The 18,078-nt window shown below is 51.3% G+C and overlaps 1 protein-coding gene across 4 annotated transcripts in view; it reads right to left on the bottom strand.

The window, feature by feature from the left end:
- FRMD5 (FERM domain containing 5) overlaps positions 1-18,078 on the bottom strand; it is a 68,070-nt gene that overhangs the window by 14,720 nt on the left and 35,272 nt on the right. For all 4 annotated transcript variants that reach the window (XM_087972980.1, XM_087972982.1, XM_087972981.1 and 1 more), the window contains exons 2-6: positions 5,987-6,091; positions 4,587-4,629; positions 2,998-3,076; positions 2,033-2,130; positions 1,014-1,137 (exon numbers count right to left, since the gene is read on the bottom strand). In XM_087972980.1, coding sequence (XP_087829106.1) covers positions 1,014-1,137; positions 2,033-2,130; positions 2,998-3,076; positions 4,587-4,629; positions 5,987-6,091 — 449 coding nt within the window. The remainder of the gene's footprint in view (positions 1-1,013; positions 1,138-2,032; positions 2,131-2,997; positions 3,077-4,586; positions 4,630-5,986; positions 6,092-18,078) is intronic.

The following is an 18,078-nucleotide window of genomic DNA, read 5'->3' as shown; positions in this document are numbered from 1 at the left end:
GAGAGGAGGTCCCAATCCTCTCCCATCTGCTTGAGTAAACTGGGGAGCGATTTTCCCCAGCAGGGAGGGGCCTGGAAGCCAGAATGTCACCTGCCAAATGGGGTAAAACTTAAGGGGTCTGCAGGCCCAGCTCAGCTGAATTGTTGCAAACTAATTCTTAGATTTACAGTCCCAACTGCAAAGTAATATTGGAATTATATGGGATTAAATTGCAATCTGGCTGTATTGGCACCTGCTGGACCAGACCATTTGTATTTGAAGAGGGCCATTTCACCTGCGCGCAAACCAGGTGTTCTCCTTGGCTGGCTTCTCGCCACCCCAGAGATGCTTCCACCTACTCACCAACCTTGCCCTGCTCTGTGTTCTCCTTCCTTGGATCAAGCAATGCCCTGGAGTGGTTCATAAACAGCCCTGCCTTTTATTAGTGAGACCACCTCCTGACCCTAGAAGTGTGACAGAGCTAAAGGAAGCCTCGGTTTTTAGCTGCTCCTTGTTCTAGGGACGCCCTTGAGCCAGGAAAAAAGAGTTGGAGCTGCTAAATCATGTTTTGTTTTGGGAGGCGTCCACCAGGCTGCCTTCCAGTCCTCTGAGGGGCCAAAAGGAAACAGGGTGACCGACCACGTCTCTCGAGTGCAGCTTTAAAACCAAGCGCCCCCCTTGCTAGGAAGGCCTGTCCCACTAGCCAACCACAAGGCATAGTTGATCCACTCGCAGGGCAGCTCCGCCCTTGGGGTCGGGCACTGGGCAGTCAGGCCTCCCCTCCGCTGCTCTGCCAAATGAGCAGAAGCCAAGATCGAAAAACCTCCCCCTTGAAGAGCTCCGGGCACACATTTCCCCTGCCTTTAAGGATGGCTCTTCTAAGGTCATCCAAACTCCCCTCCAGCCGCGCTGAATAGCAGAGATACCGTCCTTCCAGACCCGGCCCAGGTCTTGCTCCAGGCGGCCTCAGGAAGCTGCTTTCTCACCATCTAGGAAACCAACGAACACGCAGAAACAGCTACCAAAAGAGTCACCTGAGCTCAATTTTATGGATCTCGGCAATTTTCCTCTCCAATTTCTCAGAGTGTTTGGGGAAAAACTGGAACTTGGAACTGTATCCCTCTGGGTGTTTTCCAGGATCGTAGTCACCAATTTCGGCTGAAAGAAAGAACAGAAATCACCAATAATTATTGACTTTGGCAAATGTAAGCAAAGGGGATCCTTGGTGGGTTGTTTTAGAAATGTCCCCTTAACCCAGAGGTCTCCAAACTTGGCCGCTTTAAGACTGGTGGACTTCAACTCCCAGAATTCTCCAGCCAGCATCGCTCTGGAGACCTCTGACTTAATGCATGGAGTGAAGTTTAACCATTGCTTTTATTTTTAACACTTTTTAGCCCTCAAGTTCTCTAAAAATATGAATCCAGAGCTTCTTTCCAAGCTCAACAAGTTCCTCCTGTCCTCTTCACTTTCCTTCAGAAACGCCGCTTTGCCTCTCCTTTTGTCTCTAGATACAGAACAAATCATCTTCTTCGTTCCATTTGCTCATCTACACTTCCCTGCCCCCCTTTTTTTTTAGAAAGGAAAGTTTTAGCAAATGTTGAGACAAGTTTACACTGGCAACAAAGCAGTAAAAACGAGGATAATGAGGAAAACAACATGCAGTATCATAGCTAGAGGCCAGTTTGCTTTCATCAGCAACCAGCGTATAATAAGCCATCTCCAAAACTTGTCATTTATCCTCATGGCGTGGGGGCATATATAAATAGCCGGCTGGAGAATTCTGGGAGTCGAAGCCCACCAGTCTTAAAGTGGCCAAGTTTGGGGGACCCCCCCCCCACCTTAAGCAAATACATTCACCGGGAAGCTGATTGGCTGCCATGCCTGATGTTTATTTGCAGGATCCCCTTCAACCCCAGAAGGGTTGCCAGAAAAAGGCAAACTGGCCCCCTTCTTCTCCTTAAACTATTTTCCCTGGGAAGAAAATGAGGGGAGCGATGGAAAAAATCCCCCCCTCCTCCGACCTGGGGGCAAAAGGTCCCAAAGGCCTCCCTACCTTGGAGAATGTAGGCAGCCAGCAGAGCAGCGTCCGAGGTCTTGCAGAGGAGACGCCCGTGGTACAGATCTCGTTTGATCTGCAAGAAGACGAGATACCTGTCAGGGGAACCAGAGCGAGAGGGGTGAGTGCCTTCCTTCCTTCCTTCCTCCCTGCGCCTTCCACCGAAGCCACTCGGGGCCTTCTTCCATCCTTCCGGGGCCTCTTCCGGTGGCCGGTCCTCACCCAGCGTCTCCCTCCCAGGTAAATCTGAAGAGGGCTCCATTTCTGACCGCCCGGATCCCTGCCAGGGACCCTTTCCGCGCCTCTCTTCCTTTTCTGAACCAGAAAGTGCCTCAGCCAGCACTTTCACAGGCTCGGCTAAACACGACGGCAACCGCTGGGCTGGTTGGGTTGGGTTGAAGGCAGCGGAAGACCACACAAGCCATGATGGGGTGGGGGGAGAGAAGGAGCGGGGAAGAACCTGGAATGGGCCCATGATCTAGGGATGCCCCCGAGGGACGGACTAAGTACAGCTAGAAGGCAGCTGTAAAAATGGAAGGTCCACCCTTTCTGCTCTGGAAGCCATGTCAGCAGCCCTTGAGAAGAAGAAGAGAGCCCAGCCACAGGATCTAGTAGGAGGCTGACCACCTAATCGGTCCCAAAGTTCTCACGGACCTCCTTTCTACCTCCACATAAACAAGCCAAACCCCCCGTCGTTTCCAGCAGGAGGCTCAGAAGCCGAATTTGACTCTCCCTGGAAGGTGTTGCTGGCAAAGGGAGCCCTGCTGGAAAGTAACCACCCGTTTCTTTTCCTTCCATCTTCCCTTGCCGTCACCTCTTCCTCCTGTCTCTCGTTCCCCACTGAGGCATCAGAGCAAGAGGCAGAGCCAAGGCCCTCCAGGGCTCTCAGGCTCTCGCCCCACTCCCAGCAGCTTTGCCTCTCTGGCCAGCCCAAAGTGGGACGAGGCCCCTCCCTGCCTTACCTGGTGATCTCCTCTTTCAGAGCCGCTGGGTCGGTGGGGTAGAACTTCACTCGGAAGCACATGGTGAACGGGGGCTGAGCTGCAGAAGAGAAAAGGGTCTCAGGTGGGCTGGGGAGCCTCCAGGAGCCCATCAGCCCCAGGCCCACGGGAGCCTTCGCCCTCCCGGTGCATCCCCCATCTGGCTTAGCCAAAGCCGACTTCATCCAGGACAAAAAGAAGATTTGTGTCGGTCGAAAAGGAAAAATCGAAAACTGTTCATCAGAAACTGGAGAATATAATGTTCTATAAAGAGGAAGGAAGTCGCTTCGAGGAACAGACACAGATCTTATTTGTAGCTCAGTTACAAATCCAGCCAGGATCCATTTGGAAAAGCCGGCACTTCTTTCAACCCAGTGGATCCCATCAAGTCAAGAAGATTGAGTGGAACCAGGTTCCTCTAGTTAAGCAACAAGACTACTAATGCACCACGTTGAGAGGGGTTCAGAGGGCCCCATGGAAGCTTAGATCCCGGACGTGTGAGTGGGAGATCCCTCATGAGCAGCACAGACCAACCCTAGCCACATGCAGAGCAGAACCCATCACGTATCGTGGGATGCACCACAGGGAAGTTTCCAAATCTTGCCACTGGCTGTGAGCCTTGAATGGGATCACCAAAACGGCCTCTAAGTCTCCTGAGGAACTTCTGATACTCGCCTTCTATCAGTCCAATGGCCCATTTTGCTGCTAACCCCCCCCAACAAGCTTCAAAAAAAGCTCACCCTGCCTGGCCAGTTGGCTCTCTTGTCCATGAGCATCTCGCACCGAGTAAGGAAGGTGCTCAGTTGGTCCATGTCCTCTCCACACTCCTTCACTCCCAGCTGCCCTGGGAGCGCACAAGGATCGGCTGTGCTGTTGTTGTCAGTGTAGCTGCAGCTGCTGGACATTTTGCCTGGCCTGCTACAACAGCTGCATCATTGTGGCTTACGAAGGATTGACCTGCGCGTCCATCTGCTGCTGGTGCTGGGGCAAGACCTCTGCTAGCTGCTACGGAGTTACTAGTGTTGTGGATCCGTGGCCATACTTGAGTTCCCCTCTCTTTTGGGGGCAGTAAGAGTCTGGCAAGATTGATGTCAGGTAACACGATCCAGCCAAAGTTTATTTGCTTCCACTCTATAGACCAGGGGTGTCCAACCTTGGTAACGTTAAGCCTGGAGGACTTCAACTCCCAGAATTCCCCAGCCAGCTTTGCTGGCTGGGGAATTCTGGGAGTTGAAGTCCTCCAGGCTTAACGTTACCAAGGTTGGACACCCCTGCTATAGACAGAATCTTGCCAGACTAAAGCTAGAGAACTCTAACCCTAATGGACGTATTCTGGGAGGGATTTTTCAGGAGTGGCCATCCTAATTCTCTTCCTCCGTCTCCTATCCAGCTGCCTCTCGTCTCCCCACCACCCCCACTCACCACTTCCGCCCTCTTTGCAAACTGCTGCTGCCCCCCACCCTTCCCCTTCAGAGATCCAGACCCTCACACAGTGCCAAGTTAGAGGCACTGCCTATAAATAAACATTTGAAGATAAATAAATAAATAAACGCATGAAGATAAATACTTACATCGCATTTGCTTCACAATGGACTTCGTGAATTCCAGCCAGTGCTGAAGCGAAGGAGAGAGAGAGAGAGAGAGAGATTCAAAAGCTAGCAAAGAGAGGGGGTGGGGGCTGCACTGTCTTTCTTCCCCCCCCCCCAAAAAAAACCCTTGACTTTGGTGATAAAATTGGGCTGGCTACAAAGTGTTTGGGGCTGAGCAGGAGCCGTGCAGAGATCTCGTAGAGATATTTGTTATAGCTTGTTTTCAAAAGACCAGATCCTGATCTTTGCAATGCGAGCAAGGTTTGTGGCTGTAAATCCCGGACACCCGAGCGAGCAAGTGACTTGGGATTCCCCCACCTCCCCCTGCCCTATTTTGTCCCAGAAGCTCCACATAGGACGGTCCCAAGGGGGGTCCCAAGGAGGTGGATTTTCCTGGCCAGCCTCCCATTATTTTGATGCTCAGGCAGTGTCCCAAGGCTGACAATGCAGCTCCAGAGCGTGTCCTGTCCAGCTTTCTAACCACTTTTTCTCCGGACCCCTCTTGGAGCAGGCGCTGTGACCGGGGAGGGGAAGGCTGGCGCTGGGCTCACGGCCTCCGGGCGAGATTCCCCTCTGTAGGGAAAGCAGCCGCCTGGGCGGCGCAATTGGCATCCTTGGGGATTTCTCCCTCCTCGCCTCGTTGGGCAGGCAATTCTACCCCGGCAGCAAATGCTGGGCCCAGACTGGAGGAGGAGGGCACCTCAGCTCCCTTCGATCGACTCTTTGGGGCTTTTCATAAACTTTTAAAACGGGGAGTTTTGGAGGACGAAGCGAGTTTTTCCTGCGGGTTGTAAGTGTGCTGCTCTCTGATTTTGACTGCTTCACCGTGCCGAGTCTTCTCTAAGGAGGCTGCCTTGCGCTGTTTCCTATCGCCCGGAGCCTTTGAATCGCACTGCTGCAAATCCAGTCAATGCGGAACGTGCGGTTCTGCGGAGGGTCTTGATCGGCAACAGAGCTTCCATCGCAAGCGGTTTCAGAGAGCAAGAAAGGCTGCTCTCTCGGCCCAGGTGAAGCACACACACGCACACACACACACACACACACGCACACAGAGAGCTCCTTCTCTGACCTTGGACCATCGCTTAGCCGGCCTCTTCTACTGAGTGTCTGCATTGGACAGAGAGGCCGTCAAGGCTCCTCATTCTCCATTATTCCCAAGCTGGCCCTCTGCTTCTTCCTCTTCTTCCTCTTTGATAAGAGCGTATAAGGTTATGCACCCTCTTTTCATTTAGAAAGGATTAGCAGGCTATTGTTTAAGTCCGTGGATCAGATAAGGACCGTTCCTGTCGACTGATTCCCTGTCGTCCCGTGAGGGTAACCCTAAGCTGGTCCTTCAATGGGCCCACAGCTGCGCTGACCCAAAGCACCAAGCCGGGACTCACCCTCTGCTTGTCGGGGTCGACAAAGCGGATCCCAAAGTAATCCTTCTCCAGGAGGTTTAAATGATGGCACAGCAGGTCAAACAGGAACTGGCCTTTGGCATCTCTCTGCAAAACAGAGGCTGGCGTCAGTCAGGGCAGGCAGGCTGGGAGCCTGGAGCAGGAGGGTGGCCTTCAAGGGATGGACCCAGGCAATGCAGCAGCTGCAACAGCAGACACAACTTCCCCAAAGGGAACACCCAGTAGGTTCTCCGCATTCCCACAAAGTCCCTGCCAGGCTCCAAAAGCCCAAGATACACTGAGCTCATTTCATGTTCCTCACTTACAGACAGAAATTTTGCCAAACTGAAGCAGACGCCTTTAAACTCCCACTAAACACAATCTCTGGGAACGCTTAGGGAGGACCCCTCTCCATCCCTTTTCTCTCGCACAAACTATCTAAGCTGTTCTGCCTCTTGGCCCTCTGGAACAATGGTCAGCAACCAGTGGGCTGGGGACCACTGGTGGTCCTCGAGAAAATGTTGGTGGTCTGCAGAGAAATGTCACCCTCAGAGCAATTAATCCAGGCTGCGTGGGAACACAAGGCTTGCATTGCTTGCATTGCGAACACCATGAGGTAGTGAGGGGAGGGGGGAAGGGCAAAGGGGGGGAGCTTGCCCCACTCGCCCCCCACGCACCTCGCCTGGCCACCGGGCTGCTTCTTTCCACTTCTTTTTTCTTCTGATTTTGGCTGCGTGCAAGGAAAGCAGCAAAAGTCTTTCTTTCTCTCCCCCAAACTCTGCCAGAAATGAGTCTTTGGGACCCTGCAAGGCCTCCTGCTCCAAGAGGCTGCGCCGGCAAAGACTCATTTCTGGCAGTTTGGGGGAGAGGAAGAAAGACTTCTGCTGATTTCCTTGCATGAAGCCAAAAGTCTCTCTCTCTCCCCCTGAGAATGGAGCTGGAGACGGTATCCTGCAATCCCAAATAAAGAATGATCGATCGGTAGGGAAACAGGGTGGGAAATTTTCCTGCAGACTTTTTTGGGGATTTTTCCAGGGTCTCTGGTCCGCGGGATTTAAAATTATGAGTTTGGTGGTCCCTGAGGTCCAAAAGGTTGGCGACCCCTGCTCTGGAAGGCAGCCCCTCCCTTCCTCCTTGGGAAGTCAGCGGAAGATCTGACTCAATACAGGTCCAGAAATCTAGAAAACTGAATCTGGAGGCGGCAGCAGTCACAGCAGCAAGTGAATGCCAAGTAATGCTGACCCCCGTCCCCCCAAATCAAGAAAGGGGGATGGGTGGGGTATTCTGGGAGGGAGCTAAGGGAGGCCAGATGTTCTGACCAAGGCTTCTGAGACCGTAATTACGGACATGCTTATTTTAAAAGCAAGTCTTGTTTTAGTGCAGTGCTGGGAATTATTTTCATTCCCAGCCGGTAATGAATCTCAAACAGTCCCTCGAGATAAACACCCACCTTTCTTTTCTGTGAAGTGCTGCTGAAACAGAAGTGTCAAATGAACTAGAAAGAAAACCAATCGAAGTACAAAGAGCTTCAAGAATGAATCTGAACCCAACGACTTTGCTTCCTGCAACGGTTTCGTCATCTTGGCCTGACTTTTATGCCTTATGGGAGGGGCAATCACCTCCCAGCCTTACTCCTGAGTTGCCCCTTTTGTTTCAGCTGCTCTCGCCTTATAGCAGCTCTGCACACACGCGCACTGGGAACAGGCTCCCCCGGGTCCTCTTCCTCACTGCTGCCAGACTCCAGAGTCAGCACCCCACTCCCAGATGGTCCTGGCCCCATCTCTGCATCGGACGCAGGACCCTCGTCCGAGTCCTCTCCAGACTCCCAGACGGATCCCCTTTCTTTCCCACTGTCCGATTCCACTGCCGTCTGCACAGGCTGCCGGCGAACCACAACACCAGAGCCACAGAGAAGGCAGAAGAGACGGGGGGGAAGAGGGGAGGAGGGGGACAAGCATCCTCCAAGGAAATGGACCATGGAGCAAGAGCGTTTTCTGCTGCTCCAGAAACAGGATTCAAAGGAAAGGATCTTAAAAAGGCAAGCCAAAGACTAGGACAGAATTGCTTTGCTTGGTGTTAGCTAGAAGCCCGGAGACCCTGAGTTCTAGTCCTGCCTTGGCACAAGGCCAGCTGGGAACCCCTCGGCTGGGGAGGGTCCCCTAGGCCTTGGATGCAGGTAAAACTTGCCAAGAAAACTGCAGAGACCAGACCAGGCAATTGCCAAGAGTAGAGACTGACTAGAAGACAACACAAAAACAGACAATACTTTCTGAGCAAAGGAACGGGCTACTTTGAAAAGGGAAAGAATTTTTAATTTAAATGACTGTTTTAAAGCAGGCCCTGGATGTCCCTTGTGAGGGCCATGGTATCAGTGTATCAATAGGGTGTTATGGGCTGTGCCAGGGTGCCCTTTTCAGCTGGCCCCTTTGTCCCTCCCACCCCAGCAGAGTCTCTATACCAGGGATCCCCCCAAACTTGGCAACTTTTAAGACTTGTGGACTTCAACAAACCTTAAAGTTGCCAAGTTTGAAGACCTCTGCTCTATACCGAGGACCCCAGATGCTGATGGACCACTGTGGTGGTCCTAGAGCCGGTGGTCCAGTCCCCGGGGTCACCTAGCCTGAGGTTGCCCACCAGCGGGGTGTGTGTGTGTGTGTGTCTTACAAGTTGTTGGGACATGCCCTGGTGTCTGCTGAAGTCCCCCGTCTTTGCGCATGTGGGGTTGATGGCCAACTTCTGCTTTTGTTTTCCTTCCGTACACAGTTTTGTATTTTATAGTTTCATAATGGCTTTGTGTAGCAAATCGTGTAAAAAATATAAACGAAAGAATAATAACCTAATTTTTGTACTTTGCCATCTCCCCCTGCCAAACACTATCCTACAGTGCAGTAACAGTGACAGCAGCAGCAGCAGAAATTAAATACGTGTTAGCACATTTTGATCCAAGGGAGAACACAATGAAAGTGGTTTTGTGCTGCATTTTCTGCTGCGGCATAGATGATTCTGTGTCTGCATCCAGAGAATCAGAATCACGGGGCTGGAAGGGGTCTTGGAGGTCTTCTAGTCCAACCCCTGCCCAAGACAGAAGACTACGTACTATCTCGGACAAGTGGTGGTTCAATCTTTCTTGGAAACCACTTCAAGTAGCATTTCGTTCTATTTACATAAAGGTTACACATTAGGGGATCATCCTCATTGGCCTCCCAGCCTTGGCTGGTAGAGGTGACCACCTGAACTCAGCCAAGAACTTAGCAGTAAGGTCCTCCCTATTCAGCCAGGTAAGGCCACCGAGTGAAGGTGAAGTGGAAGGCACGGCAGCCTGAATGAGTGGGGCAGACGGGGCAGACCCAAGGTTCCCACAGAGGTCTGGTATTCCCCAGTTGGCCCAGAACCTTTTCCCTGAAGACCCCTGGTATGAAAACCTGGAGAGGCTCCGACAGGAGAAGCCCTGCGGCAGGGGGGGAAGCAAGGTTGAAAGAACCTCTGCAGAATTTTCTGCAGACAAGGCACCCTGGAATTGTCTGGAAAGTTTCCCTTTTCATAGGGACTGAATAAAATGTCGCTTGATGGCTTGAGGGGCAAGGGGAATTGCAGTCATATTTTGGAGTACAACTGCGCTCTGAAAAAATTACAGCATAAAACAATGAGGAGCTGGTTGGTGTCACTGTGGTATTTCACGCACTTCTGCCAACCAAGACAGTGGGGGTCAACATCCCCTCGTGTGGAAGCCGCTCTCCCTGCCTCCCACCCAGGTCTGACAGACACCCCCCCCACACACTCCTGACCCAACTGCGGCAGCCTTGCCAGGCACTTGGCTCCCTGCTGAGCCCCAAAGAGAGCCAGGCGGCACAGAGCAGGCCCAGCTTTGCCGTCTCCCGGGACAGAAGAGATTTCAGCAGCTGATGGGAGCCAGGCCAAATCCAGAAGGCCTGCCCTCCGCATCCTTAAACCGGGGGTGGGTGGGGGGAGGGGGGCTTGTGCCAAGTCTCTTGTAGGTAATGGGTCCTAAGTGTGACGCCCATCTTGTGTGTTTGTGTGGTTTTTATATCATTCCACCCCCCAATCAGAAATTCAAAGGAGAATGGGATGAGGCCAGCTTCTTGAGTCTAATCACAGGCTGAAGTTTAACCCGACATCTGCAAGATGGATCCGTTGTACCCTTTGCTGCAAGTGACATTTTAATCTCCTCTATTGTGGAATCTTCAGCCACATATTTACATAATCCTTCTGGAAGAGGATTTGTGGGGGAGAAATACTTCTTCCTTACGTCCCGAGTTCTCTTTTATCTCTTTAAAACTGAACTCGGGCCCAAGTTGCTAGGAGTCGGCTCGGCAACCATCACCTGCAGCTAAACCAGCAGAAGCCAAGTTGTTCCCTCTTCTCCTGCACCTTCGGGCAAAAGCCCAGCCTGCCACTCTCTGCTTCCACCCTCCCTAAAACTGAGCAAGTGAAGCCCAGTGAAGGAGGGCTAGTACCAACGGGCAGCGCAGGACCTCTTCATAGCAAATGAGCGAGAGAAGAATGCAATCTAGAAAGGTTCGGGGAGGGAAAGGGGAGGGAAAGGGAAAAGAGGAGGGGAAGGGAAGGGAAGAAAAATTTCCATCCAGCTGAAGCAACGGACGTCTTCTGTGCTTCCACCAAGGCCTCTGCAAGGGGAGCCATCTGTTTTCACATCAAAACATTCTCCACATCAAACATGCCTTAATGAGCCACAATTAAGAACAAGCATGAGACAGGCTTGCATCAGAACAAACCACTTAACACCATTCAAATATTCATAATGAACCGAACACAGAGGAATTCTCCACGATGCATTTGTGAAAGAAAGGAGCTCTCGCGCACACAACGGCAGCCTCCCGATGGTCTGTGCTGCTGAGGGGCTTCTGGGGACGCAGCGGCACCCATCACGCTCCGCTCTATGGAAAGTGGGACTGGGAAGCATCTGCTCTGCTCCCCGCCTGTTCGATGAACATCGGGATTAGTCCAGGCTGGATGCCCTTCCTCCTCCCAAGCTGCAATTGGACAGGACAGGCGAAGGGAGAACTTCACCTTTGTCGAGAAGACGAGTCGCCCAAGGCCTGTGGCTCAGTGCTGACCTGGGTTTCTTTGGGATCTGGGTAAAATCCTCACTGCCTAAAAGAATTACTTCAATTACTTCAATTGTGAATCCAAGAATCCTCCCCTCCACTTGTAAAAAATGGCTAATGTGATGACCCAGGGTGGGATACAAAATAAACACAGTCACAAAAACAGGTGAAGCCCCTTTTATTCCTTCACTTTGCTTCCAAGCTCCGAATATCTTTGACTGGAGACAAAAAACTCCCCCACAAACAGTTCCGAAAAGGAGGAAATGCCATTTAAACTAAAAATGCCTATAAGTTATAAAGAGGACAAACAACACCAACCACACTGAAGCAATTAAGGGAACCAGGCAAGATAAGGGCTTGAAGAAGTCCACAGAGATCGGAACACACACTGGGAAGGACGCCAAACTGAGACAGGAATGACAGACTAGAGATATTTCCACGCTTTGTTTCCAGCACTAGCCCATATGCATGTCTGTCCTTTTAACCAGTTCTCACAGCTGCAGCCCGTGAAGAGGATCAATGCCCTTTCCTCCCCTGTAGACCACACCATTCATGTCTCTCCCTTATCCTCTCCTCCCTGCGTGCCCTAGGATGGAGAGGGGATGGGCCTGGGTCTTCCTCAGACTGCCCAGCCTCCTCCACAACCTCCGGAGCCACACTTCTACTCCCTGTCAGCTGTTCCTCCTCTCCCTCGGAGTCAGTCTCCAACAGGGGCATGAATGCCAGTCTTGTAGCATTCACTATACTGCAGCCTCCCTGCCAGTCTGAAAGTCCTGCTGAAAGAGGCCCCATGCTGTCTTTTGCTCAAAGGCCTTTTGCCAGGGGTTTCCACGGCGGATCAGCTGCCTGGCCAACTGGGAGGTGAGCTTTGGGCTCTGTGGCTTGAGAGGCCAGACTTTCAAGGGAAATGTGATGACCCGGGTCGTGGCACAAAAATAACAAAGTCACAAAAGTAGATAATTTCCCTTTAATGCCTCCAACTTGGTCCCCCCAATGTCCAGTTATCCTTGGCTGGAGATCAAACTCTTCCAAAAACAGTCTACAAAGGGAAGAAATGCAGTCCAAAACCAAAGTACAGATAAATTAGAAATAAAAAAAGAACAAACACAAACCACGCTGAAGTAATTAACATGACAGGCCAGGATGATAAATTGCAGGCTTCCAAAAGATAACGCAGCGCCCACAGTTGGGAGGACGCCAAAACCCAGATAATCCTCGACAAAGATAATGCACGCTTCGCTTTCAGCAAGGTGCTATGTGCAAACACCCTTCTTACATCCTGTTCTTCCAGCTGCAACTCATGAAAGGGATCAGGGCCCTTTTCTCTCCTGTAAGCCAGATTGCTCCCTTCTCCATTCCTCTCTGCGTGCCCTAGGATGAAGAAGGGGTAGGCCTGGGTCTTCCTCTAAATGCCCAGCCGGACTCTGCCCTCCCCCCATTTCTTCCACAGCCACCAGATCAATCTCCCCCTCAGAATCAGACTCCAACAAGGACATGACAGGAAATGAACCGCATGCTTCAGAGGCAAGCACCTCTTCAAAGAGCTTTACTCTCCCCATTTTGCCACAGCCTTCATTCTCTTAAGCCCTTCAGGGTAAGATGGGCAGGTGAGCAGAGGCCGTCCTCGCTCCGGTACTTCGGGTGTGGCAATGGCTGCTCCCCACTCTCCTTCCTCCAAGCCAGGCAGAACCTGCAGCCTGTTGGAGATCCACTCCACCGTGACCCTTCCTGGATGCTGCCCACCTCACAGAGCCAAGCAAGCCCCTGTTGGGGTGATGGATGAAGGGGAGCCCCAATGCCAGGGCCTCCTTTCCCAGAACCCATCACCCAGAGGAAGGAACAGAGGGTCAAACGGAGCCAGAGCGCCTAGCAGCCTCTTCCTCCCAGTCATCCTCATTGGCTTCTCCTTGTCAGGCTTCGTAGCAAACTCTAGACAATTTCGTCAATATTAGAAGACACTGGGTACTTAAGGCCAACTTGGCCTGCAGACTTGCAATCTCTAGGCACACACACACACACAAGCTCTGGCCTCTTCCTGGAGATATTTTCAGCCTGAGCTTCTTTCTTACATAAACCCCAAGCGTTGGGAGTTGCTTTTCATGACCAAGGCTGCTTTCCTTCTGAAGCCCCTCCCCCAGAGGCCTTCCTAAGGCTTCCTGCGTACAGCTGGGGACCCACACCCCCTCTCCCCCCTCTTTTGTTTTTTTGCTTAGTGAAAGCTCCCTGTCATCCATCCAGCCAGCCAGCCAGGGTGACTCTTCAGCAGGCTGGTACCCAGGAGCGTCCCACGGCTCAGCTGCCACAAAGCCCTTCCCTTCCCTCCCGGCAGCTGGCGGGCACAATCAACTCCTCTCCTTTTCTCTCAGCTTCAGTTCTCCCAGGAGGAAAAGACCAGATAGTAGCAGCAAAGGTGAAGTCCCAAGAGAATAAAATGTCTGGCAACAAAGGGAAGCCTTGCCTGCAACAAGGATGCAGCAGTGACACAAACACAAGGCTTGGGGGGGAGGAGCAACACACACACACACACACACACACACACACACACACACACACGGGTCTCTGTTGCTGAAACCCCAGAAAAGGCCTGAGTTCACCTGGGTGCCTCCCCTGGTGCCCTGGGCCCCCTCGGGTGAGGATCCGCAGCACTTGAATGCGCCAAGGAACCGAACCACCTCCAGAAATGCAAAGGGGCTTCGTTTTATGTGGGGTTTTGACAAGAGGCCATGGCTAGGAGATCCAGGACCGCAAACGGAATATGAATCAAAGCAAAGCGACCAATGGCTATTGGATGGAAAAATGTCATACTCAGAGATCACCTCCGCAAATGTAAGATCGGCTTGAAACAGTCTCTCCACTGAAAAAACTAAAAAGGCTGGCAGAGGAGACTAGAGACACAGAATTCCAGAATTCTGCAGGCATATTCTGTGGTAACCCTATAAATAAAATGAAACAAAATGAAAGTGGCATTCTGTCAGGACTTTTACTAATGGAAAATGAAGGAGATAAGAAGTGATTGATCTGCGGCAAATGGGAGACTTGAAGGTCGTAATGTAGCTTCCTTCCTTATTCCAACAGATGCCAAGAGAAGCACCATGACGCCTTAAAAGAAAAATAAATGCCTGTGCTCTCCTCCTCCTCGCCAGATCCTTCTCATACCATCTAAAGAAGCCATCGTGGCTGGCATCCTCCACAATCAAGGAGGCTGATGAGGCCTTTTGTGCACAGTGTCATGATCTCTTTCTCGCCCCCATCCCAACCAGCAGGGCCACCTGAAATACGCACCCTGGCTGAGTCCTTCCGCGTCTCTGCACTGATTTAAAACTGTCACTGAAACCACCTTTAAGCCATTCTTTGTCTCACAAGGGAAAGTGTCGACGATGCTGTTAGGGGCACTTTTGTGGACGAACGCCATTCTCACGCCCAGGAATTTACCCTCTGGTGACTCTGAGCAGGCTCTGCTCTTCCGCTCTGCTCCCTACCAGGACAGAAACCCTCGTTCTCGCTGATCAGTGCCCGGTCAGATCCATCGAGGAAAGAGCAGAATTAACATTTCTTCCCCCCTGAGACGAGCAGTTGAAATACTCACCTATTTTGAATGGTTTTTCCCACTTTGCTCCTCACCCTAACCCAGGGGTGGGATTCAAATTTTTTAACAACCGGTTCTGTGGGCGTGGCTTAGTTGGTGGGTGTGGCTTGGTGGTCATGTGACTGGCTGGGCATGGCCAACTCAATATCACTCACCTCGAGGCACGCATCTCCTTGCCTGGCCTCTCATGACTGTGCAGATGATGCAACAGTCGTAAGTGTGAAAAATGGTCGTAAGTCACTTTTTTCAGTGCCATTGTAACTTTGAATGGTCACTCCACACAAGCAAAGTACCAGCAAAGGAGGGGGAAAAAACTCCAGAGAAGTTCCTGAGACAGGAAGTCTAGTCCTGCCAGGAATGCAATAAGGGTTAACGGAGAGGCAGTTTCTGTAAGCAACACCAGAATGTTTCCTTCCTGCCTTCCTGACAGGATTAGCCCAGTAATTTCTTCTAACAACCAGTTCTCCAAACTGCTTAGAAGGTTAACAACCAGTTCTAGCGAATAGGTGCGAACTGATAGAATCCCACCCCTGCCCTAACCAGGCTGGAGGCTTCACAGTCCAGTGAAGTTGGCGCCACTCAGAGTAAGTAGTGTCATCAGCTCCAGATTATGTACGAAGAAATGACAGAGCTCCATTCTGTGGTGCTAAACCAATTCTTTAAAAAATAGCCCAAAACGGTGAAAGGGGGAGGGAGGCAACAAACAGCCCAAGAACACAAGGAAATCCTCCTCACCTCGAAATCACTTTCTTAAATCATTTGTGAATGTTTCAGAATGCACATTTTAAACAAGAATTCTTGGGATGTGATAGACAGGAAAGGACAGTCAAAGCGGTTGTGGGAGAAAGGAATAAACCGATAATGGGCAATACTGAGGGGGCAAAACTTCTCGACTCCAATTTTATGCCTATCTTGTAGAGGGAAACGGAGCCCCCGAAGGTCTTTGCCACTGGGGGAAAGAGAGATCTCGACTCAGGACAAATGAGCCAAGGAAAACAAGAACTTAGCTAACTGAAAGCAATGTAAGTCTCCACTGCCAGGTGCAGTCTACCCCAGGTTACTGAAGGAACCAGTGGACTTGATTACAAAACTCTTTTCAGTAATCCTGGAAGATCCCTAAAGGACCGGCATGGTCCCAGAAGAATGGAGGAGAGCAGATGTCACCCGCAGCTTCAAAAGGGGAAGACGGAGAAATGGGAAATGACACCTTGGTCAGCTTAATCAGCTGAGAGGAAGGAAGGAAGGAAGGAAGGAAGGAAGGAAGGAAGGAAGGAAGGAAGGAAGGAAGGAAGGAAGGAAGGAAGGAAGGAAGGAAGGAAGGAACCCAGCCAGCCCAGGGAGAGTGTCTCATCCAATAATTCAAGAATCAGCAAACCCTCCCATTGCCTCCATTTTCCTCTTCCGGAGAAGTGCTGCATTGAGCAATTAGAAGGGATTAGAATTTCTATTTGTGATAGGAAAATTCCACTTTCTTCTTTGCTCCAGAGGCACCTGCCTGTCTGACTCAATTACATCTGCCTGGGCTAAAGTGACATCACTTTCTCTAATACAGTCAGAAGCGGCAGGCATGTCTCTGCCATGGTTGGTGGCATTAGCGACCTTCCCCCGAGCCGGCCTGGGGCTGCTCTCTCCAGGCTGCCGCACAGCCGGCCCGGGACTCTGGCTTCAGGGGAGGCTTGGCACGAGGTCGGAAGCCATTTGATTTCCCAACTCGGAGCTTGTTCTTGGCCGAATCTTTTCCTTGGAAAGAACCGAGGTGGCAGAACACCAGCCCAACGCAGCGGGCGATCGGTGAAGCCAGCCGGCTGAGCTCAAGTTGGAAAAGGAAAACGGTGCAGCTGGAGAGAGAAACCAGGAGGCCGCCAGATCCAGGTTTCCTGGCTCAAGTCTCCGGAAGGAAAGCAGCAGCAACAAACTCATCTCAACACCCATCAGAGGACCAGATCACCAAAGGAGAACCCATGCCAGATGAGCCAAAGAGACTAAGAACAGCCGTCAAAGAACCTCTTCAGATACGGTCGAAAGAGAGAAAGCCAAAAGACCTGGGACACCAGAACATACAGACTCCTAGAGCAAGTGGCAATCGAGGCGAGGATGGTCTTTATACAGCTTTGAGGGGGTGTCAGTTGCACCCATTCCTGGATCAGGCGCACCCCCTGCTCAGTCTCACATGCTCTGGTCACCCTGCCCCCCCCCCATATGGACTGCTGCAATACGCTCTACATGGGGCTGCCTTTGAAGAGCACTTGGAAGCTTCCGCTGGTGGAAAGTACAGCAGTTACGTGCAGAACTAAACCTGTGCCTGTTACACCTCGGCTTCCCAGGCTGTACTGGTTACCAGTTTGCTTTCAGGTTCAGTTCACGATGCTGGTGATGCCCAATAAAGTCCTGTGTGGCATATTGCCCCGTCGTTCGAAGAACCTCTTCTTCCCAGCTTTTCTCTTTCTACACGTCCCACCAGCGGGAGGGCATGTTGTGAGTCCCATCGACCAAGGAATGTCATCCAATGGCACCCACTTCACCTACCCTTTGGAATATCTGCTCCTTCATCCCCACCCCAGTTGAGACTGGCTCTAACCCAGCTTTGCCCTCTGGCCTAGGGATCGGAAAGTGACAGTGCAGAGCCTATAAAACGGTTGAAACGTTCCTAAATCGACTGAGTTGCCCAGCTGCTTGGATTGTTCTAAACTGTTTTCATGCTCAGAGCTCCTTTGCAGGCCTTTGGTGAGAAGTCCTGGATTGCTGTTCTGGGCAATGAAAGATACTTTGTACGGCTGTTTCCAATTACTTTGATTCCTAATTTAAGGGGCATTTCCCCCACAGCAGCCCCACTTACTACTCATCCTAGGATACTACTTAGTTGTTACTAATATTTACTACTACTGAAGGAACAGCTTTTCTAAGAAGGATATAGTAAGGACAGTGCATGGTCCCAGTGTAGCCAGTGACCAAATAACATCAATTAAGCTTCATGGACAATCCTTTAATACGATGATTATCCAAGCTTACGGTCAAAGCACCAATGCAGAAAGAGGAGGCGAAGGATTATTTTTACGATCGAGCTTAATCTGAAATCACAGACCATGCAGGCGAGGTGTGCCGTTTCTGGTGGAGAAAGAACGAAGTGCCATAGGAGGAAAAACACCCCTGCGCTGTATGACTCCTGGGCTGTGGCTGCTGCCCTTTCTGAGCCTGAACCCAGGCCCCGCTGGGTGAGAGACCCTTTTTGTGAGTTTTGGCTGGGGGATCAGAGGGGTCTGTGTGCGAGTTACCTTCCTCCCTGCAGGGTAGCAGTAGTCTTTTTCATAAGGATCACTGCCAAACGAGTTCGTCTCGTACCTTTTTGCCTTTCGTTTCTGCCACCCAACCTCATATTTCATTTCATTAGATTTCATCCTATTTGTTTCAACTCACTGCTCAAA

This window comes from Notechis scutatus, chromosome 11 (genome assembly GCF_049901735.1).
Source record: "Notechis scutatus isolate UNSWTSFEM ecotype Mainland chromosome 11, rNotScu1.2, whole genome shotgun sequence".
Lineage (NCBI taxonomy): Eukaryota > Metazoa > Chordata > Lepidosauria > Squamata > Elapidae > Notechis > Notechis scutatus.
Note: the sequence above shows the minus strand (reverse complement) of the source record. Positions and strands in the feature narration are given on the sequence as shown.